The sequence below is a fragment of the Battus philenor genome, unplaced genomic scaffold (assembly GCF_028537555.1).
Source record: "Battus philenor isolate CCGP_79_NKW_IND1 unplaced genomic scaffold, ilBatPhil1.0.hap1 SCAF_12, whole genome shotgun sequence".
Taxonomy (NCBI): Eukaryota; Metazoa; Arthropoda; class Insecta; order Lepidoptera; family Papilionidae; genus Battus; species Battus philenor.
In genome coordinates this window covers 3,123,999-3,151,886 of record NW_027181674.1, presented here as the reverse complement: position 1 = coordinate 3,151,886, position 27,888 = coordinate 3,123,999, and the positions used below count along the sequence as shown (strand labels likewise).

Genomic DNA, 27,888 nt, shown 5'->3' with positions numbered 1-27,888 from the left:
TAAAATCTTATTTAACTTCAGTCGGAGTGGAATTAAATCGAATGTTGTCAACTTCGTAAATAGAAGCCATAACTTCTCAAATAAAATAAAAATTTGCAATCTCGTTAACATTATCAACAAAGTTCAAAAATTGAAAAAAACATACATTTTCCAAAAATATATATATGAAAGGTTACCACGAAATAAAACACCGTCTGATTATACCTTTTGATATCATCATAATCATTACAATTTCAGGATAGGATGCTCACAGTTAGAAATAGTCTTCACCCCTTCCATGGATTTTCAATATCCTATCCGATCCTGCATCTAATGTCTTCCGACCATAATGAAATCGTCTGTGGACCTTGTGGGCAGGATGTCGCTGCTACTTCCATCAGGTCCAGCAACAGGCATCCTGCAGTTAAATGATGATGAAGATGATGATTATATAATTTAAAAATTAAAAAAATTCCTGTTAAAATGTTAAGGTATATTTTAGTGATAATACACCTTGAAAATTAATTATTTGCGAGAGTGATCCAAAGAAAAACTGACTAAGATTATTGATTTTCTTAGATCAGTACGCATTTGGAATTATTGTAGCATTATTTAAAGATGAAGGTTTCACTGTAAGAGTAAGAAGGTTTAATTGTAATCTTATCTGTATTAATTTAACCTGTGGCGGAGAATATGCAGTATGTGCTGATGGAATGTGTCAAGTGTCGAAGTAAAAGAGACCAACAGCCTCAACAGTAAAGGCAATTGAAGTTTAACATATACGTTGCCGGCACAGTGTGGCACAATCTATTTTATTCTATTTAGGATCTAAAGTCAGAAGCGCATAGAGTGCAGATTGGCGTGTTGCCTCCACAATGATTGTTAAATAGTATAAGGCACAATATCCTATTGTGCCCATCATAAATTAAATATTAGAGTCAAAGTCAAACACACACTTTAGCCTTAGTTTTTAAGAAAAGAAGAAGAAAATTTTCAGCTTTATTATATGAGATCATTGCAATTATCTATTATCGTATATTAAATTTAACTCAGTGATGTTTGTAACTTTTTTTTTGTTGACCATAAACTAAAAAAAGATTAAAAGAAATAGAATCGAACTTACGGATTCATAAGTGATCGCTGTAAGTGAAACAACATTCATCCCATGGAGCCGGGAGACCTTGAGTTACCAGGGGGACGGTTCCAATAAAACCGGTTCACGGTCAGGTAATAGATTAAACCTCAGCGTATATTTGACTCAGGTGCCCATAACACAAGTTAGTTCTTACAATGGGCACGTGAGTTTTTTTATAAATGTACACAAAACATTACCGTTTTTCCCTGGAAATGTGACATACACAAGAAAAAAAACTAATTACGTGTATATGAAAGAATCGATTTCATCAAGTTAGGAAATCTTTTTATGGACAATATAAAAGCTATAAATATAAAAATATAAGCTTCCGTTTCTAAATTTAAAAAAAATGTCAAAGAACATTTGTGTATTAAATAAATTTATAGAAGATAGTACATCCAAACGACGTGTTTGTCTCAAAATTATATAAATATTAATTAAATATGTAATGCTATATTTTTAAAAAAATACATAATCTCACTGACTTTCTTACGCTTGTTATTATCACGTCTGAGGCATTTCATCCCAATAGGTGGTAGACTCGACGTCTACAAGAGCTGTGATATATAGTATTATCAATAAAGAATTTTTGAATTTTAATTCCTAATTTGAATTTATTTTTTAACTTTTTTTTCCATCAACGTAACCGTTTTTTCCCAACCATTTATTCTAACCACGTAGTCCTCAAAAATTAAATAAAAATGATTAAACATACACTCACTAATGCCATATAATTTAATGAATCATTTATATATGACAATAAAAATTTACACTTTATATATACTAAATATATATATACTCTTTTCACTTCATCGGTTCTCTCTTTTGCGCTGCATATGTCCTACGACTTTCTACAATTTTGACTATAAAATCGGTCTAAATTAAATAAACAATAACACGTTTTAATAAATATTAATGGCAGGGAAAGGAAAAAATAGCAAAAATTCTATAAGCGGATAGCAACTAAGCCGAGATTCGTCTCTCGGATAATTTCAAATCGGAATGCTAAACGAATTTAAGTGATAGGTGAATTCAAGGTCCCCTTTCGGGAGAGCTTGCGCATTGTGAGCAATTTCTTTAATTATCCACTTAAATCATTCAAAGTTATTATTTGTATACATTGTCAAAAATGCCAGAAGAGCTCAAGTCTAGAAAAACTAACATTGAACTTAACTTCTAACCTATAATGGCATTCTTTAACTTAAAGCAACGAAGGCTTCAAGAGAAGAGCCGGCAACAAAATCATATGTTTTTTTGCGATCATTTTCACAATTATCTTTAATATAGAATTCAGAGCAATTATTTCAAACTAAAATATAATTAATAATTATATAGAAAGAAGAGATAAAAAATAGTCGTAATTATTTAGTCAAAGAAAATAAATCTCGGAGTTAAAACACAAATGGTTTATACAAAAAATTGAATCAAATAAATTTTATTGTAAAAATATTAACATCTGTCATTTTAAGTCTATTTATAGATTTTTTTCAAATAAAATATCGATTTTTAATTCTGGTATGTCGTCGACAGCTAATATATTGCATTAATTGTTAACTGTGTTACAGCAGTCATTGTCCTTTTCCGCAAATAGTTCAAAATAATTAAATGATACACATAATTATATATTTATAATACATATTGTTTTAAAGTGACTTAAAAGTTATTTTAAACAGCACACGATTCTTGTTAAAAGGCCATTTAAAAAGAAACTGTAATACATCATCAAATATTATACAGAACCATTATTTTTAATAAAGTTCTTTACTAGTCAGGCAATTCCGTTTCTAATTTATTTTATTATATAGTAAAATAACAAATAACAAAACACAATTTGTATGCTACATTGTCCATACATAATGGTTTTCTATTACTTAAAAGACATTTAAATGTATGTCTTCAACTAATATGTGTAAAACGTGTCAAACCATTGACAGCTAATATATCGTGACAAAAGCAATTGTATTATTAAGGTTTTTCAATAAAATGGTAATAAAAAGCGATTTGGACTCGAGAAATATCGGATCGTAACCCTAAATACGTATCGATATGTTTGACGGAACTGTCAGATTTTGACATTTCTCTCGGACCGCTGTGTCAATGTCAGATGGACTTTTTTTTCGTAACGATAGCGCCAGATAATTTCATAACAGCGCACCACGTATATATAGAATATATGTAAAGAAAAAAACAAAGGGGAAGAAATATATTATAATTTCAAGTACTTTATAGTTTAAAAAAATTATTGTTATCTAATACAAATTCAGCCTCCTTTTTATGTTAAATGTTAAATACATCTGCCAGTCCTTATTGTATAAGCTGGCCGGAATTAAAAATCAGATATCAAAGAGAAAAAAAGGAAGAAAATAACCTCAAACTTTTAAATCTATAACCTACATGTGTAACAAATACAATTTTCATTAACATAAACATTATTACTGTTAATCGTAGTAAATTATTAGTTAATTTAGAATAATAGAATCTAGTGGTTTGTTTATATTTTTAGTTTACTGTGTTGCAAAGGATAACCACGTAAGTAAGCAAAACTGTAAAGGTAACATGATACAATCTAAAAGAAATATTAGTGAAAAAAAATTTATACCGATGTTTTGTCGATATATATAAGACAAACCGGCCTATGGGCATAAGGATTTAAATAAATATATTATAGTAAATAAAGTAAACACTTCAAGTAAAGAAGAGTTTGTAAACTTTTCTAAAATTTGTATTATTTTTTGTGGCCAGCTGTGTACGATATTACTGTACGAAATATTTCTAAATTATTTTGTAATAAATTTAACAAACTCATTAAACAAAAAACTTGTAAAAATATCGTATGGTGTGAAGGATTTTTCAGTGATAATAGAACTTAGGTATGTATGTCTCTACGTTTGTGTTAAGGATATTGTAAAAATGACAAAAACAACCGAACACAAAAAAAACCGTCTGAGTTTGTCGTGAGCTTTTGTCAAATCAGCACGTGTGGATCCCTTGTAGCTTTAAGTTGAAGAATAATATTGAGTAAATAAATCTAATTTTATGAAATCGAAACTCTTTTATGGGCATAATAATATGAATAAATAAATTAAAAAAAAATTACGTATAAATATAAAATAACAAGTCAAATGTATTTATATCAACATACACGTCTCTGTCCATCATGGCAGACCAATTTAAATGACAGAATGAAAGACATCAACAATGTCGGACACAACATAGAAGTCATATAGCAGGGGTGGCCAAACTGAGACTCGCGAGCCACATGCGATTTTTTTAACGATTATTTTTGGCTACGATTGATTGTCGAATTACTACCTATGTCTGCTCCGAGGAAATCGAAACAAATTACAAGTGTGAATTATTATTATTATTATTCGAATTAGCGAAATTCAAACACTGGTCATAATTAACTAACCGGCGTCTTAAGTAATAATAGGAGTGCTGTCATATACTTGTGCTATTATATCTAACTTCAATACTCATACTTTGTACTTTTATTATGTAATTTCAATAAATATAATTTTTGTAAAAAAATATTCGTTAACTTGTTTTAAATGCGTATTAAATTGCAGTTCGCGAAAACATTTCAAATTTCGAACAATGGCACGAACTATCAAGGAGCTTGACCACCTTTGTCAAATAGATAAGAATGTTGTCGTCATTAATGTCGATCCCTGACAATTCCCTTAGACCGCTGTGTCAATGTCAGACGAGTCTTTAATAATGGTATGTAATAATGTTTAAATTCCTTTGACCACACATTAGATTTATAACAAATACTAATATAAATAAAAAAACAAAGAGAAATTGCGTGGCTATATATATATACTTAATATGTTTTTTTTTACTTTTAATGTTTCTTCACACATCCAGGCCTAACTAATGTTAGCTTCAAAATTTCTATCGATATCCCAAACGATTCATGACAAAAAAGATTTCTCAACTTTTCTACCTGAGTTTATTTTGAATCCTTTAATGAAATCAAAACTTAAGTCTCTGAAATTTATATTTTAACGTATATTTAAATTCTATTGTTTAAACTGGTAATATATGGGATAAAACTTTCAAATTACTTAAAACGTATTTCTTACTCGCATATACATAATTATACGCGAATCGATTATTTATTTTACGATGTTACGTTTTTCTAGTCGTGATATATTAAAATGATAAAACACAGTTACCTATAGCAGTTCAATTGAATATTATGGGCGAGTCTATAAAAGAATGTTCAAAGGTAAATGAACTTGTGTCGTCAGTCCGTGCGTGTTTTTCGTATTTTGCGAATTCAGGCATTCGAGGAATGAAACCACGTGTCCTGTGTAATAAAATATATTTATATTTGTAGCGATATCACCAATCATTTAATGAAAAACCAAAGATAATGTCAATTTAACAGACAGTCATTGACCTCAACCAGTTGTAAGATCACGAAACAAGTCTTCAGATTAAACTAACCAGTTTAAAAAAATTTAAATTGTATCATCTAGTGATAAATTTTAATATTCAAAAAAAAAACACTACCGAAATTTCGTATGTTATTTCGTCTATTATTTATTATCGTTTCACTAATGTAAAACTATTAAAATATTGCGTCGTTAATTGCTATGACTTTTAAAATAATATAAAACAAATAAAAATCCAAGTTAAAATAATAGTAAAATTATTAATCACTTTTTCGTGATGCATAGTTATAGATTATATATAAAATTATATGCATTATACATTTAGTAACTAGCTGCCCTTGTTAGAATTCGTGCTCTCAAAAAGTTATTTGTCTGTATCAGTATAATAGAAAAATAAATAAGTAAAACCTATTTCAGTGTTCATTTTAGACTGTGACTTAATATACAATGATTACGAAGAAATAACTATAGATTTAGCTTACAATTAAAATTGATTTTTGATAAGGTGGTCTATACTGTCAAAAACCAGGAGTTCCAGAAATAATACATAACGAAGTAATTTAGTAAGAAAAAGCATACTTAAAATTCAGATTACTATATATTGTTTACTATCTGTCCGAGCAGTTGTAGTTAGGCGGTGGAGAACTGAGACTTGCGAATGTATGTCGCGGGTTCGATTATCAGGATAAAATTTTTATACAATTTACACTTTGTGTAAATTATGTAGGCTTACCGCAGCTTACAAACAAGTTTCCAGAGGATGGCTAGCAGCGTCTTCTGCATACCATAATACCACGCTGTGATCGCCAACCCGCCAGCCAAACGTGGCGATTATGGTATGTAAGATATCTATGGGGGTAGATATCTTTAAGGCCTATGCCTAGCAGAGGGCGTCTATGGGCTGAAATAACAACATCTCAGCAAACTTTCTACTAAGTCGATGGCCTATCACATTTTGATAGAAAAAATAAATCAATGTAATATATTGCAGAGTGATCACTTTGTGCATGGTGTTTAGAAATAGACGTAAAAGATTTAAAGCTCTAAACTTTTATACCAACGTAAAATTTTGTAGACTTTTAAGCCTAGTTTCACTGATTATTACCTAACATTCTTGCTAATTACGCAATTATTTCAATACTATTTTTAATGTATTTCAGTGTATATAATCAAAGGATAACACTAGTGAAGTCATTTGTACTTATAGCTCATTTGCTAATAAGTTGCGCGTAAGTTAAATAGCGTTAAGAATTCTTATTTGAGATTATCCGAGAGGTTCTGTGATTTAGCCATATTACAACAGAATAAAACAGGATTTTTGTTTACAAAATTATTGTACATAGAAAATAATAATTATCTGGTTAACTCCGTTGCCTTTTTGTTCGGTTTTTAATACAATTGGATGTGCTTTTTTTCATATAACTAATTCGTACGTGTTTAGAATTCATCAGAATAGATTTAATAGTATCATATATCTGCAACGTAGAAAGAAAGTTATATAAAATATTTAAAGATATGATATGTAAATACTCTATATACATTCCTGGACATAAGCCTGCATTTCTAAACTAACTAGAAGGGACCTGCATCCGTTTTACAAAGACCTTAATTAGATCGATTGTTCACTATGTGGACCTTGTCTCCTGCCACTTCAAGCTTCCAATCCGCTAGTCTGTATTTGTTACTGTCGCAAGTCTACAGATCTCCTAAATGAAAAAACGAAAGATAAAGGGTCAAGAAACGGTCGTGTAAATAAGGTCAGATAAAAATAATCCCCAAACGAATCGTGCCAAGAGATTAATAATGCATCTCTTAAGACGCGACGCTATAAAAAATTTTGTTATTATTTAAATTGTAGCAATTTAAGTAAAATTTATATTTTGTACGTGATAAGGTATAACAATTTTTGAAAATTGGACATGATACTTTGAAAGCTACAAAACTATTTATACACTGTACATTATTGCCTATCTTAAATTGGCAGGCGCCTGCATTTTTCCTTATATTGTACTGTCTGTATATAAAAATGAATATGTGCTTGTCTTTTATCTAAATTGTTATTTATATCCGAAAGAAGGTTTTGTAAAATCATTTTATTTTAACAATTTGTTATATAGATATTTGATTAGAAATTGCCCTTTTTAATTAGATGAATAAATTCAACAACGCGTAATCCGATTTTCAAAATGTAATTATGTTAATTTTAAGTTTTGGTAACGTAATTATAGTTCCTTTATTTAGTTTCTATTTTCAATAAATACATTGATCTTTAATAAAGTATTTATCAATATATTACAGCGCCATCTTTTAATATTTCAGCATAATACTAAAAGTTCAATGCTTTATCTGTAATTCTGAGTTATCGAATCAGGAAATAAACGATGACTGTTCAGGAGTTCGTATGTCGCATTAAATATGTATTTGTCAGTGGTATGAAGCGCTCATTTATAGATTACTTTGTTTATTCAGTTATTAGACCTGAAATTGCAAATTACTATAATTTTACATCTGTAAATATTAACAAAACGTGACCGTTTCGATAAGTAAATACTTATTTATCATCAAATATTTGCAACTTTCAACTGTTATCTTGATTACACTGAAAACATTACAACATTTTTTAATATAAAATATTAGTCTTTCCATTTTTATAAACATAATTTGAAGTTTGAACTTATTGTTGAGGTTCTTCTAGAATTATCATTTTGTTTTGGTCTCTCGTAACTTTAAGTTGAAAGAAGCTATTAAACAATAAACTAAAAACAAAGCAAAATAGAAAATAAAACACTATAGTTTAACATTACCACCAATAACTCCCTAAAATCTATTTACATTAATTAAAATCGTACAAGAAATATTGAAGCGCCTGCCAATTTGCCATAGGCAATAGTATACGACGTATAAATAGTTGTGTAGTTTTGAAAGTTAAGATCTCCAATTTTGTTTTCAACATAGAAATACAGATCGGTTTGTCTATTTAGGTTATTTTCACAACATCAACAGAACTAAGGGTTACTTTTATGAGCCCATGCTATTGATATTGACAAAATTATAGTGCTACAGAAGAGAGCTATTCTTGTTATTTATAAAATGAGTTCTAGACTGTCTCAGAAAAAAGTTTTGTGAAGAAAATATGTATTTATTTAGAAAATACTTTTATTATCTAATAGAAACAGGTGTTACTTAGCGGAAGTCCATCCTAACTAAGAAAGGAACTAATATATAACTACTTCCGCTATGCAGCAGTAGTCATGTAGTGAAGTGCACCGCCCGCCAGCCCGCTGATAAATGCGCATGCGGTAAACAATGCGAAACAACTACCACCGTTTATCTACTCTACTCGTGTTTCACCCCTCCACGGGGCATCCTCAGGAGATGTTAGCTAACATTATCATTTATCATTTATTTAACTTTTATCATTTATTTAACTTTTAACATTTATTTAACTTTTAACATTTATCAGCGGACTAGCGGGCGGTGCACTTTACTGCATTACATACATACATACTTAACTACTGCTGCATAGCGGAAATAGCTATATATTAGGTTATTTCTTAATAATTTTATTTACTTAGAAAAGTACGCGATAGTAAACGCGAGTTAGCTAAAACTGTTCCGGTCATGGTTGTAGTTCTTCGTATCTTATAAAGATAACCAACTACAAATTAGTATAATTATATTCGGGTTAAAGTTTACACTATACATTACACTTCAAATACAAACTAATGTATTTAGTATCCCGAATGCTACGCAGTCTTATCGCGTGCTCCGCAAGGTCGGGTGGACGCGGTCTTGGCCCAGCTCTTCATGGGACACGGAGGGTTCTCTGAGTACCTTCATAGGTTCAAGCTCAAGGAGGACCCCTTGTGCTACTGCGAACCGGGCGTGGACCAGACCGTGGCCCACCTTGTGGCCTACTGTCCCGCACATGCACGGATGCGCAGTGCTCTTGAGACTGAAACAAAGCTAAAGATAGACATAAAGAGCATCACCGTTATGATGGGCGACGACAACCTTCGCCCATCATTCCTATCTTTCGCTCGTGGGGTGGCGAGTGATACGGTTGAAAGAAATAAAATTGTATAGAATAAGGTACTTAATAAACTGCACAAACAAGAACTGCACAAAGTAAATTGTTAACTAATAATAAGAAATAAGAAAAGAAATGTGTAATAAAGAATTAAGAAAGTAAAATAAATATGTAAATAAAGATAAATTAAATGTAAGATAAAATTAAAGAATCAAAATAAATAAATAAAATGTACCTAGCAACCGTAGAGTAAGAATATGATGGAAGAAAGGCGAGGAAAGAAAGAAGGTATAAAAGAGCAAAACGAAAGATATTGTGAAGGACAAAAGTAAAGAATGAAAGATATTGTGACGCGTGAAAGAGAGTGATAAATAAAGAAAAGACTGAAAAAAAAACTGAATTGCAGATTCTGATTCTAGTTTTTATCAAATTAGGCTATTTTGATATTCTCTTATGACGTTCAAAGTGGTTACAGTAAATGATTCCTAGACGATTAATCATCTTCATCATTTACGCGAAAAGCCATTGATCACTACAATGTCTGATTCTGCGCTGCCCGTATCTAACTATTTCCCGTATCTACCGACTCGTAGCCACCACTCGATAATATTAATAATGTGAATAATATTATGTACAATTTCAATGAATAAAGCCTATATTGCAAATCAATATTGGATAGAATCAAAATCGGCGATAACTAATCATGAAAATGATTATGATAAACATTGACTGACAGATAAAAAACTCTGTATCGCTAAAAAAGTGATCAGACGAGGCGAGCGCGTACAGTACTCTCGGAGTCGATCAGTTGGTAGCGTGTGCGCAATGAGACCGGAGATATTTCTGATTGTGATAGCTGCGTTTAGCCAAGCCGGGCATACCGCGCGGATACTCGGCTTATTCCCGCATAACGGCAAAAGCCACTTCATGGCCTTTAAACCGCTGCTACACAAACTAGCGGAACGCGGTCACCAAGTCACCATAGTGTCATTCTTCCCTCTCCAGAACCCTCCTGCAAATTACACGGACGTTTCCCTTGAAGATGTCTCACCTATAAGCTTGGAGACGCTAGATTTAGCCCAATTCGAATCAGTAAGTCTACTTTTCAGAATACCGTATTTAAATACGTTTTTGAAAGGTAAATTTGAAATGGAAAAATTAAGGAAAAACGGCCTAGGCCTTTGCGAGAAGATACTCGGGCACCCAGGTTTAAATGAAGCTTTAAAACAGAAATACGATGTAGTGTTAACGGAGCATTTCAACAGTGACTGTATATTTGGACTCATGCATATATATGGTATAGAAGCACCTGTTGTGAGTATGGCGTCAGGCACGCCAATGCCATGGGCCCCGGCAAGATTCGGTCTACCAGATAACCCAGCTTACGTCCCCATAATTACAACTCCTTACGATTTCAACATGAGTTTTGCACAACGTTTTGTGAATTCAATTTTGAACTGTTATTTAAATTATTGGTATCGCAAAGAAATACAGGAAAAAGAACGCGCTTTGATAGAGAAATACTACGGTAAGAAGATACCGGACTTGGAAGATCTGGCAAGGAAGTATTCTTCAGTGTATTTCATAAATTCGTATTACGCCTTACACGGAGCGCGTCCACTATTGGCCGGCGTTATAGAAGTAGGAGGGATGCATCTCGACCACTCCAAGAAAGAGATTCCATCGGTAAGTTGTTTAACATAACTTGATAACATAAAGTAAAATAAAGTAACAAAGTTTCCGAATATAAATATATTCACGACGCCATGTTACGATAACGGAACATATTAATGGCATAGACATGGTGTTGCCCAATATTTCTTATTTTAAATATTTCATCATTTTAGAGAAAAAATGTGTTAAATAGATAATATAAAAATTGTAAAATGAAAGTGAAATTGATTAATTTATTTATAGATAAATATGAAAATAATTAAATAAATTTTGTGATAGATACGGATACCGTCATTGTGAAATGACAATATAAAACTTTAAAACCCAACTTATAATTTCTAGATTTTTCGAAGTTTCTGTGCAATTTTAATATTTAATGTAATCAGGCGTTATTTTGCTGAAGTCCATTCTAAGTAAGAAAAGGACCAATATTTAGCCACTTTCGCACATGCAGTGGTAGTCGTGCAACAAGTGCACTGTCCGCCAGCCCGTTGATAAATACGCATGCGGCAAACAATGCGAATTACACAACTACCACCGCTAAATCACTCAACACGTGTTTCATCCCTCCACGGGGCATCTTTAGGAGTTATGTTACACTGATTAGTGCCAAACACAGAGTCAAGAGACTATAATAAGAAATAGCAAGTTTATACACCTACGAAATTGTGTAAAAAGAAAAACATCGTTTCTATTAATATTATTATCAATTTTGACACAATGGTCGGTCTATTTGTTAATCCTCTGCAATTAAAAGGCTACGATTGGCTTTGTAAACATTTTTCCTTATCATCAGTTATCACCGTTCGCTATTTCCTTATATTTTTATTTAAATTATTAACGTGTTAAATTTCTTTGTTATTATAATCAAATCATTAACAAAATGGCTTACCGAGAAGTTCAGGCTTAAATAGAAGTTACGGCTTAGCAAGAAGTTCAGGCTCAGCTAGTAGTTACGGCTTAGTAAGAAGTTCAGGCTCAGCTAGCTGTTACGACTTAGCAAGAAGTTCAGGTTCTGCTAGTAGTAACGGCTTAGCAAAAAGTTCAGGCTCTGCTAGTTGTTACTACTTTTGTTTAAGCTTCATATGTGTAGGTTTCAATAAGAAGATTAGACTAAGCAAGGTTTAATAGACAAACTAGTAAGGTTGTTAAAAGACTTTGAAGACGTGCTGCTTCTTACCTGTCCTATCGAAAGTCTAGTTTGGGTAAAGCCTATGTCCAGCAATAGAAGTCTTTCAGCTGAAATGATGATGATGATGGAAAGGTTTCAGGTGAGCAAGAAGCTCAAGTTAATCAAGAAGTTATCTAAGTGCTGTTAGCACATAATACACTAAATTCCGAGTAAACTGTAATAGATAAAGTTAATATATTCAAATAAGTAGCACAATAAGGAACACCATGGGGCATCTGGAGTTCCAAAGGAAATCCAAAATCCCCACCAAAGGTACGGATAATGACCGTCGAGATGGTCTTAGTGGGAGAGAATCACACACAACCTTATCTAAAAAGGTAGAGTAACTTGTGCGTGTCCAGAAGATATCCCTCCCGAAACCAAAAACAAGGTGCTGAAATGGCGCCTACCTGTTCCATAACTCACATTATTTAGTTTAACTAAATCTTGCTGCTGTACATGTAACAGGAATTGTATCCATTTGAATATTGCCTCTGCAAATACCAAGATTTTTTTACCTGGTAACGGGTCCAAGATTACAAGTACACCCTGGATCATGTCGTGATCCGCCAAGACCAGAGGCGACATTTCTACTTGTGTTACACAAATCACGGCCCTCGGGTTTCACCGTCTCATCGATGCTGATATACCTTGGAATTTGCGACATTCTAACATTATTAATAATGTTTGTTTAAATAACATCCGAAATTGCAACAAAACCAATTGCTTAATTAATACAACACCCAACACTAAGCGCAGCCTCTCTCATAGAGTTAACAAGTTTTGATTTAACAGTTGAGATATAATATAATCGTTTGTGTTGATGCTCACATTCGCCGATCATATCAGCTGATAGACGCCCCCTGCAGGAGATTGGCTTCCCACAAAAATCACCACAATGACTGGTTTTACAGTACCCGAATCAACAGCTCCCAGCGACCTTAAGTATGTCGTCGGTCAACTTAGTGGAGGCTTAACCACCGTCCATTTCCCGGCTTGTGGTCGCCCCTCGAGAACCTTCCGGTCCCAATAGTGCTTTGTCTTACAAGCAAAGTAGAGCAAACTCGAAGAGTGTTACATTAACTTAAAATAAATAAAATGAATCTGTGACAATTTTGTACTACTTATTTTTGATTAGCGTTGATGTAAGTTGTGGTGGGTACTTGTGTAATAAAAAAACCATTTATACAGCGTGTTGATTTTTCGTGGTACGATATAATAAAAACAAAATAACAGTTTGTATTATAATTTATAATTTCTAATTTACTTTTTTAATTAAATAACTCATTTGAGTATATTAATAGTGAGGGTAAAACATTGGCTAACGCTCGACTTTCGTAATAGTTATTTACTTTTTTGATTTACATTGTGCCGTGGATAATGTACTTTACGCATATTTTATGTGCAATTAGCTTTTGAACTTCGTTGTTATCGCGACTGTGAACTCTATTGTGAACGGATAAAATGTTGCAATGTATAAAAATTACTGAAACATTATCGTGTTAGATTTATAATTTATCCTTTCTTTAATCATTGTTGGCAGACTAGTTTGAAGTATGTATATTCTAAATATGATTTAAATAAAAACATAACTAAGTTGTATGCCATCGACAAATCAATATAAGAGTCGAAATATGCTCCATTGAAATCCCCTGAGTAAAATTTTGGCAAAAAATGACGACCTTGTCTGGATAGGGAGTTGCTTTATCATCACCTTTACCAATAATGAAGCTACTTCGGCTGAAATAATGATGATGAATATATATAAGCTATGTATAAGCTTGTGAATGAATTTCTTTTCTACTTTATCTGTTATACTCGTATCAATACTGCAAAAGTGAACACGAAAAATACAAGAATCCTAGAAAAGCTCAATTTTTTAGAAATTAAAATCAGATTGATCTCCCTTATAGTGGAATCCTCCAACTTCAAGCTTTAAGGGATCTAAAACGCACTTTGGTAGAAGAAAACATCACTATAAAATTCTGACGATTTTTAAGTAATTTTTTGGCGCATAAATAACACGTTATTAAATTATTAAATATGTATTGAGAATCAACCTTCAGAATAGCGATTTCTTTAAAAAAAACAAGTCATCTTTTAAGTTAATAAATAGTTCGCATAGTTCTCTTTTTTGCTAAATAAACATAGAGTAGATTTCGGCGGCATTGTTTCATAACAAAATTCCGTAAGACTAAATGTTAATAACTATAATAAAAGAGGCGAGCCGTATTACCGTCTCTTATTTATTTAATTCCACTGACGACTGAATGTTTGCCTGCCAGTGTTGACAGATGGAGGTTCCACTGGAGCCTTTTATCTAAAGTAATGCCTTAAAAGGCTCAAGGTCACTCAGAGAACAATAGAGATAGCTATACTCGGAGTTTCGCTGCGAGATCGAAACAGAAATAAGGAGATCCGTAGATGAACCAATATCAACGACGTAGCTCGAAGAATGCTTTGTCTAGAGTGGCAGTGGGCAGTGCACAACGTTCATTCAAACGGTGACCGTTGGGAATATTTGACATCTGTCAGATCCTTTAATATTTATGAACCAAAAGATACTCTGCAAAGGCGTACGTAAACACGTATTTATTCAATGAAGATATAGGTAGGTGGTATAGAAATAAACTAACTAAAACTTCTATGTTTCGTCTGGACAAATAAAGTCTATCTTCGTAAATATGCAATGCACGTCTATATTCGCTGCGTTATATTCGTATAAATCTTCTGTGTATTTTTATATAGAATTTATCAGCGCTATAATACGTTGGGTAAATAAAACCAACTTGTGGTAATGCAGATTAGATCTGTAAGGTGAACTGTAAGGTTATAGTTTCAAGTATTAAGTAATACGTTGTAAATGACGTCATTTGAAATCAATTTTATTTCATAAATATTACAAAGAACAGCTCACTGCTGGGAGGTTGAGGTACTGGAGTGGTGACCACATTGGCAAACGCAGTTTAGGATGTCTACCTACAAAGTGCACGGAATTTATCTTCTTCATTTCAGCCGATAGACGCTCTAGAAGTTTCTATATGAAGCCCTATTTATACAAAAAATATACAATATATAAATTAATCACCTTAGCTAAAAATACCATCACAAAATAACTGTTAATATGGATATTTATTATCATCATCATATAAGATGATAGCGGCCCACTGCAAGGCATAGGCTTTCCCCAAAGATCGCCACAATGATTGGTCTTGTGCTACCAGCATCCAGTGACCTCTGGTAACCTTGACTATATTGTCGGTCTACCTAATGGAGGACCATTCACGCCTCGTCTACCGACTTGTGGTCGCCACTCGAGAACCTTTACGCTCCAATGGTCGGCATTCATTTTATTTACATTGAAATTGAAACTTTATCATTATTTTTATGACATAAAGAAAGAACAAAAAGAAAAAAAATCACGAAAAAACAAATCTGAGTTAACCTTCGAAGCGCTTGACAAGACACTGTTGTTTTTTTTTTTTTTCTTTGGTTGTAACCTCTTTTTTAACCTTTATTTGATTCAATCGTACACAGAGATTTGGCCTCGGATCGCAATGGCTGTGTGCGGAGTCAAGTGCGGAAGCGACGCGGTTTGTGGGCTGCTTGACTTTAGTATATCGTACTCGTGTTTGAGTGGGATATGTCATTGGCGAATTTGTATTTGTGGTAAGGTCTGCCCAGAAAGTCTGCCTCAGAGTTCTGAGTGACAGGAGGTTGCGATATGATGAGCAAGTTGTGGACTTTTTACGGCTGGTAATGATGTTGATTATAATTAGTGACTTTTTCATAATACCTTATTACAAGAACCTTTCCATAAAATTTTTTTCTTATATTTCATATTATTATAAAACCAGCATTTGATTTGTCACGTCCGAAATATCTTTCATGGTAATCTATATACATATACTATATATACAGCTTAGTATGTAAGTTTTCAATGTGCAAAAATGCCTGGTAAACATATTATAACTATTTATAGGGAAATGGTGTTGAAAAAAATAATAATGATGAAATATGACTTCAGTGTAGTATGTAATTTTAATTTAAAAATATTTTTAATTTACTCCTGCATTCAGAAACTTATTAGGGTAAGAAAAATTAAACAATTTTTTTAAGCTCAAACATTATTTAACACAATTACAGATTATACAGAACGAAATATAAAATACATAAAATTATCGTTATACATACAATAAATGTCATTACAAATACAGATAATTTATCTTCAGATCCGAATATTTACTAACTTTTAACAATGATTACTTTTATCTGGTAAGAAAATAATTCTAGTACTATTTGACGTCACAGAGTTGTAGATTAAAAATAGTTCAGCAAAATCTTGTCAAATGCGTGTTGCCATAATTGGCGCGAAATTTAATTAAGTTCAACAGAACTTTTAAACAAAAAAATTACAAGATACAATATGTTGCATATCTTTATAAATTTCCTTTGCAAAATACCATTGTTTAAATTATATACTCATTTCTATTACGCAAAAAATATAAAAATACTAGGTCCAAGCCTTCACACAAGACATATGAAGTTCCTATATTCTGTACTAGATGGCGCTAGATGTATTTTACATTTCTATCATTTGTGCGCAGCCTGTAACATATGTGGCAGGTAATTATAAAAAAAGTTTCATCCTTTTATAGTAGATGCTGCCACCTATAACCAATCCCATCTGATACCATTAAACTCCAAGCTGTTTTAGCACGTGCCAAAAAAGCTTGGAGTTTAATGGTATCAAACACGTGCTCGAATACGAGACGACATGAAAATCAAGCTACGTCCAAAACAATTCTAAAACTAGGTCGTCGTCTAAGCTTATATGTATGGGGTATGTCAATTCTCAAACATAGTCAATTAAAACGTTGCTGGAGTTTGTTTCGACATTTATTCTCACAGCGCTAACGTTTACCATGGTGGTAGTAAAAGTTAGCCAGACATTAGCAACTAACCAAGTCCAGGGTTGTCCTTTTCAAGGGCCCTTACTCTTGGCCATCCCATGGAAAGTTTTAGACGTTTCAAGGAAAGTTCGCTAAAACGACCTAAGAGCTCGGCTCCTTCTGTAATACAGTAGAATGAAAATGCCCGCTCCTTCGAGGTTTGCTATTTAAGCGCAATTCAGTGCTTCATTCCGCTCTTGAAGCGCTATTTAAATAAATCGTTCTCTACGTTTCTACTCTCCGATACTCATCCTTAATCGTTGCCTCGATGGGCGCGTTACACCACATTTTCATCTCTCTCGATCCCTGATACCGGCAGCAACATCCACCTCACCCAAGTTCATTAGGGTGGTCAACAAAGGCCCGTACCGTGACCACTGAGTAATCCTCGCTTCGTTAACCTATACTACACTTCAGTCACAACAGCATACAACGCGGTTGAAGTTCCACTTGATGCGAACGCAATCGATGTAACTGGAATGCAATCTGCCAGAGTAACTTTTAGCTCGTGGACCTCTGTATCCGTGAAAGCCTAAAGTGACTTTGCGTAGTTTTATAGAAATTGAGCTCAGCTAAAAACGTAATATTATATCACATAGTAACCGTATGCCCCCCTACCCCCTATAGGCACTGTAGCTGCCAAAGAAACAGCATTGTATATGCCAGGACTAAAAAAAAAATTGGATTCTTTCTTAGGGATGCTTAGCTGCTTTAAGGTTTCGTCTTAACAGACTTCTTTTATGAATGCAATGACGCCAACTTTCGTGACCTGACAATGTGGTTTTTTTACTTAAAATGTCACGCAAAAAGGAAACTTTTAATTAATTGTACATACGAATAATACAGAATAAATTACTCTCCTAGAATCTCTGACTGCTAATTGAGGAATTTCTTAAATCCTCTAATAGTCCATGTATTAATGTGCCGTCGGCAACGTGCAAGCTTGTGTGTAAATGCTTGCATTTGTTTGTACAATGTAATGTATAGCTCAACCAATGTACATCATATTCAAAAAATAAAAATAATATAATAAAGTAAGAAAAAACATTTTCAAAAACTGAATAAAACAGATTAAAATTAATTATTGTATATCATCTGTTCCTGCAGACTTCGTATTGCCAGAAGCTATTGGCCAGTCACATTTCAATAGAGAAAATGAATATAAAATATTTTGTAACATGTTCCAGAGCGATCGCTTTATACAGAGAAATGGGTGTAAAAGATTTCCCTAAAAGATTACACCTAAAATTATTCAACCTGTGTTAAATAACATGCAGACTAACATTTTTGGACCGTATCAATTTATTCAAAATTTTACATCAATACAGTACAAACGCCATTGACAGACAGATTAAGTATTGCTAGCCAAAAATAAGACAAAATGTATTACCATAAAAAATTGATATGGATCACCTATAATATATTTAACATAAGTACCAAATTTCTTTAAAATCACTTTACCCACTCATCGTTCTATTAATATACGAAAAGCACACGAAACGTTACACTTTTTGCAAAACTAAAAATATCTTAATGTAGAAAAACTACCATCTAACAAACGTCTATTCAAGATAAATTACCCACTAAAATATATAGTGCATTAAATAATAACATCCCTAAGAGATTTTTCGATAAATATAGTATTAATAAATAAAGCATTACCATTAAATTAATAAAACGTGACATTAGTATAATTATCATTAACATAAAAAGTACTCTATTTTTTAATCAGACTAAACAAGTCGTTCGACGAGAAAATCTATCTATATCTTGTATATGAAAAAGATTTCCACGTATATACTGACTCGTCAACATATTTGACACTATAAGCCTTAGATACTTGAAATATGGTAAGAATATAATAAGAATTTTTCTTTTATAAAGTAAAATTCAGCTGAGAACTGATTTTATAAAATGCCTTACTCAGAGAAGTTTAGATGTAGACAGCTCTTATAGATATAAAATTGAACCGTTATATTCTTTGGGCATATTTGCTACAAAAGGAGTTTCTGAATTTATACTAACAGAAGGCAGTGCAGGCTATGCGAAACGAACGAGATACAACTATTTATATTATTTATACCCTGATGCGTATATGTAGTAAACATACATTTTTAATCTTGTATTTTATTTTCAATAACTTTTTTATACAATATTAAGTCCGTGTAAGCGAACTAAGAGTTTAGCCGTTGTTCTATTTGTTAAAATTAAAAAAGTATCGAGATGCAAATCCTGAGGGAGTCTATGAATTTAGTCAATTTGAAGAGGTGTGAGGCGCCTTTAATGCTATTCTGCCTAAAATTAGTAATCACTGAGTCACTGATATGCCGTGTAAATCGAAAGTCAGTTACTAATTGTTTTAACTGCTTTTAATGAAATTTAATAATTAAATACACAGTTTGTAATTCTTATCATTCTGTGGCGATATTAACAGCCTGCAGTGTCATGATGATAGTGTAAAAACACGCTTTAAATCGACTATATTTATAAGCACACGTAATACCAGACCGCACGAAAATTTCCATTTAAAAAAAATGTTTTCAAAATATAAGTGTAGTAGAAAGGGTTGACCAGAAAGCCATCTGTTCTTTTTAAATTTAACTAATATTTTATGTATACATTATAATATCAATCCAGCAAATGAGTCAACTAAACAAACTTTGAAAGGCTTAAAAAGGCATGGGCTAATATACTACCTTATGCAACTTTATTATAAATCATCAGAAGCTGATAGTATCATGATGGCGATTTTAAAACCCAGTTTTAACTGGCTATATTTACAGCACACGTAATTGTCGTACGACTATCCGACGGTGATCAGCGTCCTGAAATGTCATAATGACATGGTTTAAAAACTTTGTATTAACAGGCTGTATTTATTAGCACAGGTAATTGTCGTACGACAATGCGACAGTCATCAAATGCATGCAGTGTCATGATGACGGTTTAAAAACTCTGTTTTAACCGGCCGTATTTATTAGTACAGGTAAATGTCGTACGACCGTGCGACAGTCATCAGATGCGTGCAGTGTCATAATGTCGATTTAAACACTCTGTTTTAACCGGCTGTATTTATTCACCCACGTAATTGTCTTACGACAATACGACTTGTCAGCGCCCTGCAATGTCATGATTACGGTTTAAAAACTGTTTTAACCGGCTGTATTTATTGGCGCAGATAATTGTCGTACGACCATGCGTCAATCATCAGATGCATGCAGTGTCATGATGACGGTTTAAAAACTCTGTTATAAGCAGCTGTATTTATTGGCACAGGTAATTGTCGTACGACAATGCGACAGTCATCAGATGCATGCAGTGTCATGATGACGGATCGAATACTCTGTTATATCCGTTCACATTTATTAATACTCGCTATTGTCCTACGACCGTGCGACAGTCTTCAATTACGACTGCGCTTGCGCACTTCTCGGCTAATAGTGCCTAGATAAATTACCTTATTACCTTCTAATCAACTTCGTCCGGAATCGGAGTCAGTATTCCTTAAACAAATTTCGTTGACTAAAAGCTACTAATGCTCAATCTTGGAAGATGCCGTTATCTATATATAAGGGTGATGCAGTATATGGTGTTATAAAGAGATACGAACTGAAATCTTACAAAGTAAAACGTCGCTTTTCCAAGACATCCACAAGCTTTTGAGCTTTCTTGATGTCTTGGATAAGTTAAGTGGCAGTTGATGCTTAACTGCAACCGCTCATTGCAAGCGGTGTTAGTAATAGTAGTACCGCTAAACAGTTACTTCTAGAATGTAAAGAAAGACTAGGCAATCCAAGAGCTAGTTGTCTTAGTTCTTTGCTCGGTCTTAGATGCTGCATGAACAGGCGGCACTATGCTCTAACCTTCCGACTGGTGCACGTATCTTTGTAATTCGGTCCTTGTTCTTTTCGCCGTTTTGTGGAGAATTATCTTTTACTATCAGCCTATGTTAGGGTAATGATAGCTTCTGTATTAAAGCCTGCAGAATTAGGCTCCAGATAGATTTAATTACTGCATAAGATTTCAACTACTGGACATAGGTCTCCATCATCGAGATCCAATAATACTGGTTGGAAGCTAGCATACAACTTTTGACGATGTAAAAAGGTTGTCTGTTTTTGGACATAATAGTTTATTTAACAGCAAAAACCAGATTTAAATACGTTGAATTGTCACCTGTGATGACTAAGCATTCTTTGGTTAGTCATTGCATTTGACTATACAATGTCATGGTGAAAATCGTGGTTCATTAGTTATTTGTAGATAACGAATCCTGTATTTCTGAATACAAAGATATGGAAACAAGAAAGAGCTGTGCAGTGTTTTCAGAGTCGTGTTATTGGCAGTGTGTACGCGATGAAACTGGAAATAATTCTTATAGTGACAGCGGCGATCGGTGAAGTCGTGCACAGCGCGCGGATACTCGGCCTATTACCGTATATTGGCAGCAGTCATTTCATGGTGTTCAAGCCTCTCTTACTCGCGCTGGCAGAACGCGGTCACCAAGTCACAGTCGTATCATTCTTTCCTATCCAGAACCCTCCACCAAACTACACGGATGTATCACTTATTGGCTCTGTACCTATAGGGTTGGAGACGCTAGATTTAACCCAGTTTGAATCTCTCAACCCGCTGTTAAATATACCAATTTTAAGTACGATTCTGAGAACTAAATCTCAAACGAGGAATCTAAAGAAAGGAGCTTTAAACATTTGCGAGAAGATTCTAAATCGCCCAACGCTAGCTAGAGCTTTAAAAAAAGAATACGATGTAGTAATAATGGAAAATTTCAACAGCGACTGCATGTTTGGACTCTTACATGTCTATGGTGTCAATGCGTCTGTTTTGAGCATGTCTTCGTGCGTTCCAATGCCTTGGACTCCGGACAGATTCGGTCTACCAGATAACCCTGCCTATGTACCAATAAATACAACTCCTTTCGATTACAACATGCGTTTTGTACAACGTTTCGAAAATTTTATTTTGAATATTTATTTGAAATATTGGTATACCAAAGAGGTACAAGAAAAAGAGCGCGCTTTGATAGAGAATCATTTCGGTACAAAGATCCCGAACTTGGAGGTGCTGGCCAGGAAGTACTCTTCTGTGTTATTGCTGAATTCGTATTACGTTTTTAACGGAGTGCGTCCACTATTGGCCGGCGTTATAGAAGTAGGAGGGATGCATCTGGACCACTCCAAGAAAGGGATCCCAACGGTAAGTTAAAGGAATAACTGATTGTATAACGAAACAGCGGTAGCCCAGCAGTCGACAACTGAGACTTCCGACCATCGATCGCAGGTTCAGTTACCGGGTTTAAATTCTATATAATTTATACTTACGACCTGCTGCACATAGGTTTGCCGCATAAATTTCCAAACCAGACCTGACTCCAGTGTCTAGCACATATACGCTCGGACAGAGTCGAGATATTATTAACAAAAAAATAAAAATTAATTTCAATTATTTTAATAAAAGACCAAAAAAAAGTGGAACCAGAATTCTCAGCGAGGCGAACTTCCAGGTATTTCGAAGGTCGACAGCTTGTTCCTTTAACGACCTCCAACCCTTTAAAGATCAGGCAAGACTGCACAAAAGCTGACATTAATAATTTTATTTATTTTCAAACATACAATATCTTTACACGTACCATAAGTCTAATACAATACTGTAACTTTAAACTAATTTAACTATATTGGAATACATCTTTATTAAAATAAGTGTGTGGTACATACATAAGTTCCCAGAGGAAATATAACTACGCAGAGATTTTCTTGGGAAATATTCTGTTGGAATTAGTATGCGTATTGAAAGAGTCTTGATTATTGTTGATACTATATTATTATTAAAATAGTTGACAGGACAAGACTTTGTACTATGAAATGTAATACATTATTAAGATGAGATAGAGAAAAAAAGATTTCATTTTAACTCATGTTACATTGGAGAGGCTTAGAGCAGTTCTCTGGCACGACGTAAACGAAGTTGTCTATCTGTGCTGCGCTTGTAGGTTCGTGGTTTCGCCCACTGTCACTTGAATTCAAAGTGGCAAACAAACCAATCCGCAAGGCTATGTTAGTAAAATTCCTTCGTCTACGTATCTCCTCATTTGATCTCGTATAAACATCCCGTGCAAAACCGTCCCTATAACTTCTTGAGCGACATTAAATTTACCAATTAGTCCCAGAGTGAAAGTGAGAAACGTAAGACCTCGTCGCAATCCAATGAAAATGATATTTTACTACAGAGTGACAATAACATTTGATTGGAAATCTTTATAACGAGAAACGATTTCGTACACCGCAATTTTAAAAAATCATATTTTCATTGTTATACTTTATGTTACACAAAGTGACAGATGTTATATTTTACTCTATGGTTTGTATGAAAGAAAATAGGTGTCGTTTTTACTATTTTCTCGCAATCTTCAATAGTTTTTCTTTTCATAAAAACCGTTTGGCATCTTGAATCGATTGAGCCGTTGTTAAGTCCCGCGATTAGCAACACATTGGATGATTTATTTTTATTCACGTTAAGTAAATATTATTGAAAAAATATATATAAAAAGATTGTAATAATATTGCATGAGCCAATTTAGATTGGCAAATGAAGTGGCAATGGGCAGACTACATACCGTGATAAACAGATGGTCATAGGATTCTGGAGTAGAGATCTTGAACCTTCAAGTGTTGGACGACCACCTTCTGGCTGGCTTTCACCGTCGTCCACCTTGTGGACGACGGTGAAAGCCAGCCGCTTTCGACTGGTCTTATTGGAAATATACGGAAAAGGCTTATGCCCGACAGTAAACATCCCACGTCTGAGAAGATGGTGATGAAGAAATCATCTTTATTAATCATCAAACCTTGGTTATCTCCAACAAGTTGAAAATGACTCTTCAAAAAAAAAAATATGGCTCGATACAAAGTAAATCCCACTGAACTACATGTTAATTTAAACTATAAGGATTGTAATATGCTTGTATAGTAATTAAATTAACTTAGTATCAATACAAATTATGTTTATTGTTTCATTAAAATATTACTCAGCAAATATGATATTGTAAATAATAGTTCAATAGCAGTTAAAATAGCATTGACTCCTTAGCTACTAAATAAACCTGTTAAAACGGAAAAGAATAGAATTTTTTTTTCTTTGACATACAGATTATAGACAACGTAATAAAAAAAACATCGGATTATAAATTGTACACGAGTTCTCGGCAATACAGAACAGTTGTAAATTTGAATGTAAAAAAAAAATAATTTACGGAATGGCGGAATTGCACTTGCACTAAATTTTCCTTGCGAAACACAGTTGCAATAAACTGTTTACTCTGTCAGTTACGCGATAACTGGCCCTTCCACTCCGTATCGCACTCTAAAAATAACCCACTGGATCCGAGAATATTTCTATAGATGTTTCTTGAACTAACACGTCGGTTCTCCGATTACGCTTTCCGAGTATTACATTGAAAATAATGTGTAAATAATATATGTAATATTCTTCCCTGTATAAATATCATAAATTTATTTACTTTGCAAATTGTAAAATACAATTCTCCGAATCATCTTCACCACAATTATTATTATTAAAAACTCGATTGCGATTTCGATTCCTTTTACAATAATTGTGATTTAATAATAGCGAGTCAATTTTGTTGCTAATCAATCTAGAAAAAAAAATTACAATAGTGTAATATTATAACATTGGAATATTAATTTTTTTACTCTCGTATTACCATATCGTATATCAACCACGTAACTTTCTAGTAACGATTTCAGAACAGTCTCTTTTGTCCTATAATTTATAAATATAAATTTACTTTCACCTCAAGGTAAAAATCTATTGAAACCAGCAGACATTTATTTACCAAATAATATTAGAGTCGACGTAATTAATTTGAAATTTTTAGCGATCACATAAACGATGACCCTGTCTTGAAATTTGACTAAAACAACAATGAACTCCGCAACCCGAAACGCCAGATAACATTAAAAAAACATAGAGAAGCATGTTGCAAATTCTAGTAGTTAATAATAAAAAGCAAAATCACGTCGCGGTGGGAGATGATACGGTAGACGTTCGCGACCATTCCACCTCAGAGCACGCGGCCGTCACGATGCGAGCTCTGCGGACCAGTCTAATTGCGTTCGTACTGACGGCGCTCGCGTGCCCCGGGCCTGGGCATTCCGCGCGAATCCTAGGCCTGTTCCCGCACTTCGGCAAGAGTCACTACATGGTGTTCCAACCACTTCTTCGTACGCTTGCAGAACGGGGGCATCAAGTCACAACAGTCTCATTCTTCCCACTCGAAAACCCTCCACAAAACTACACGGATGTACGCCTTGAAAGTTCTGTGCCGCATGGAGTCGAATCATTAGATATATCCATATTCAAACCGAATCCTCTCATGAATGTGCCGATTTTGAATACGTTTCTGCAAACACATGGCACAGTATCACAAGTTGGAATCTGGGCTTTGAAATTATGCAAAGATATCATAGGCCAGCCGGCAGTGGCTGAGGCGTTAAAACAGAAATACGATGTTGTGTTAATGGAGAATTTCAACAGTGATTGTATGTTTGGACTTATGAACGTCTACGGCTTAGAAGCTCCTGTGATCGCGCTATCATCTTGCCTCCCTATGCCATGGACGCCCACTAGATTTGGTTTACCTGACAACCCCGCCTATGTTCCTTTGATCGCCACTCCGTACACGTCTAAAATGACATTCAAGGAACGATTCGAAACGTTTTTCTTGAAGTTATATCTTACATATTGGTATCACGAAGAGGTTCAGGAAAAGGAGAGAGCAATGATTGAAAAATATTTTGGCAAAACTATTCCGGATTTGGAGGAATTGGGAAAGAAGTACACATCTATATTGCTAGTGAATACTTTTCCAACTTTAAACGGAGTTCGACCTCTTCTTCCCTCGATTATAGAGGTAGGAGGTATGCATCTCGATCACTCCAAAAAGGTGATCCCTTCGGTAAGTAAATTTAAATTTTAATATAGAGAAAAAATTAGCTTACTTAGTAAACTATTCATACCGAATCATCTATAATAAAATATATGAAAATGGTATTGTCAAAGTAATCCATTCACAAATATTCAACAATATTTTATTGAATAAAACATTAAAAATATTAATGATTAGAAGATCTATGTTAACACACTTCATGTATAATAATTTTACGTGACTGTTTTTAGACCATGTGATTAATTAACCGTGGCAGTGCTAAAATAATTATTTAATTATATTTGTTATTTGACGTATATTGCTAATTTAATTTTAATATTTGACCTAATTTGCTATATTATGAAAACAGTATCTAATGTTATTATTCCCATAGTACGATAAACATTTACGTAAATATTTATTCTACGTTCATATGCAAAGATTAGTTACAAAGTGTTATGTAATAATATTAAAATAGGTAACACGTATACGATAAAACCTATTTGCCCTGACAGATTACTTATATTTACTTGCCAGTCACAGTATAATATAAGAAATTAGTTTACGCATATATAATAAATTCCTACATGATATCTAAGATATTCCTTTACTTAGTTACATATCTAAAATTAACAATATTAACTTAATTTATTGACTCATAAAGATCAAGCAATGCTATATTTTATTTAAAAAGAGCAAATAGGTGGTAGCTTACTACTTATAATGTTAAAATAATCGAAGATTCAATAATGCATGTAATTGCCTACATGAATAAAGTTAATTTAAATTTAAAAATATATTAATAAAGTGTTTTCCAGAGTGATCATTTTATTTGTCTGTGTCTTGAGAAACAACGATTATTTTCAAAAATTTACATTTATATATTGCACACTACAAGAATTTAGATGTCAAATATTTGATTGTTAGGAAAATGTGTTTTATTTTATCTGTGACTTATATGGAATGTGTATAGTATTAATTTTAACTATATTACCAGCAATTTTTTCTTTGGATATTTACAAAAAAAAAATTAAATGTGATTTATGATCGAGCCGCTCTTTTGTTTAACGCTTAAATAATACATTTTAATGTCATAGACCAGTGGTTCTCAACCTTTTTTCACCTGCGGCACATTTTTAACTATTCTGAAATCTGGCGGCACATAAAGAAAAAAAACCAACAGAAGTTTTTTTGTTGGCATGACAAACTGAATAAAAAGAACCATAAAAATTGTATTATATGTAAATAATCTAAAAATACAACAAAATGGCCAGTTTTCTTAACGATATAAAATTAAAAGCTAATTAACTAAACTGCTTTAATGAGAAATTTGAGCTTGATGTTTTTCGATAATTTCATTTATATTTGGTCGTAAAAATGACAATGCTACTCTCATATCGTCTTCTACATTTAACAACCTTGATCTTTTTTTAGTTTTAATATTGGCTAATGCTGAAAATCCGAATTCGCACAAATAAGATGTGGAAAATTGTAATAGAATATTTAAAGCTTTTCTAGATAAAAGTGGATAGATGCATCTGATTTTTATCCAAAATGTATTAAGTGATTCTTCAGAATG

At 33.3% G+C, this 27,888-nt stretch overlaps 1 protein-coding gene across 4 annotated transcripts in view; it reads left to right on the top strand.

Annotated features, from left to right (window-relative positions):
- The window catches only part of LOC137932684 (UDP-glycosyltransferase UGT5-like), a 73,749-nt gene that overhangs the window by 18,199 nt on the left and 27,662 nt on the right, over positions 1–27,888 (top strand). Inside the window, exon 1 of one of the 4 annotated variants that reach the window (XM_068776323.1) lies at positions 10,143–11,233. The exons of 1 other annotated variant lie outside the window; for it this stretch is intronic. In XM_068776323.1, the coding sequence (XP_068632424.1) occupies positions 10,373–11,233 (861 nt within the window). In that variant the 5' untranslated portion in view covers positions 10,143–10,372. Of the gene's footprint in view, positions 1–10,142; positions 11,234–21,670; positions 22,562–25,400; positions 26,340–27,888 lie in introns of those variants that run through there. 2 more of the 4 variants (XM_068776322.1, XM_068776319.1) reach the window with 2 other exon arrangements.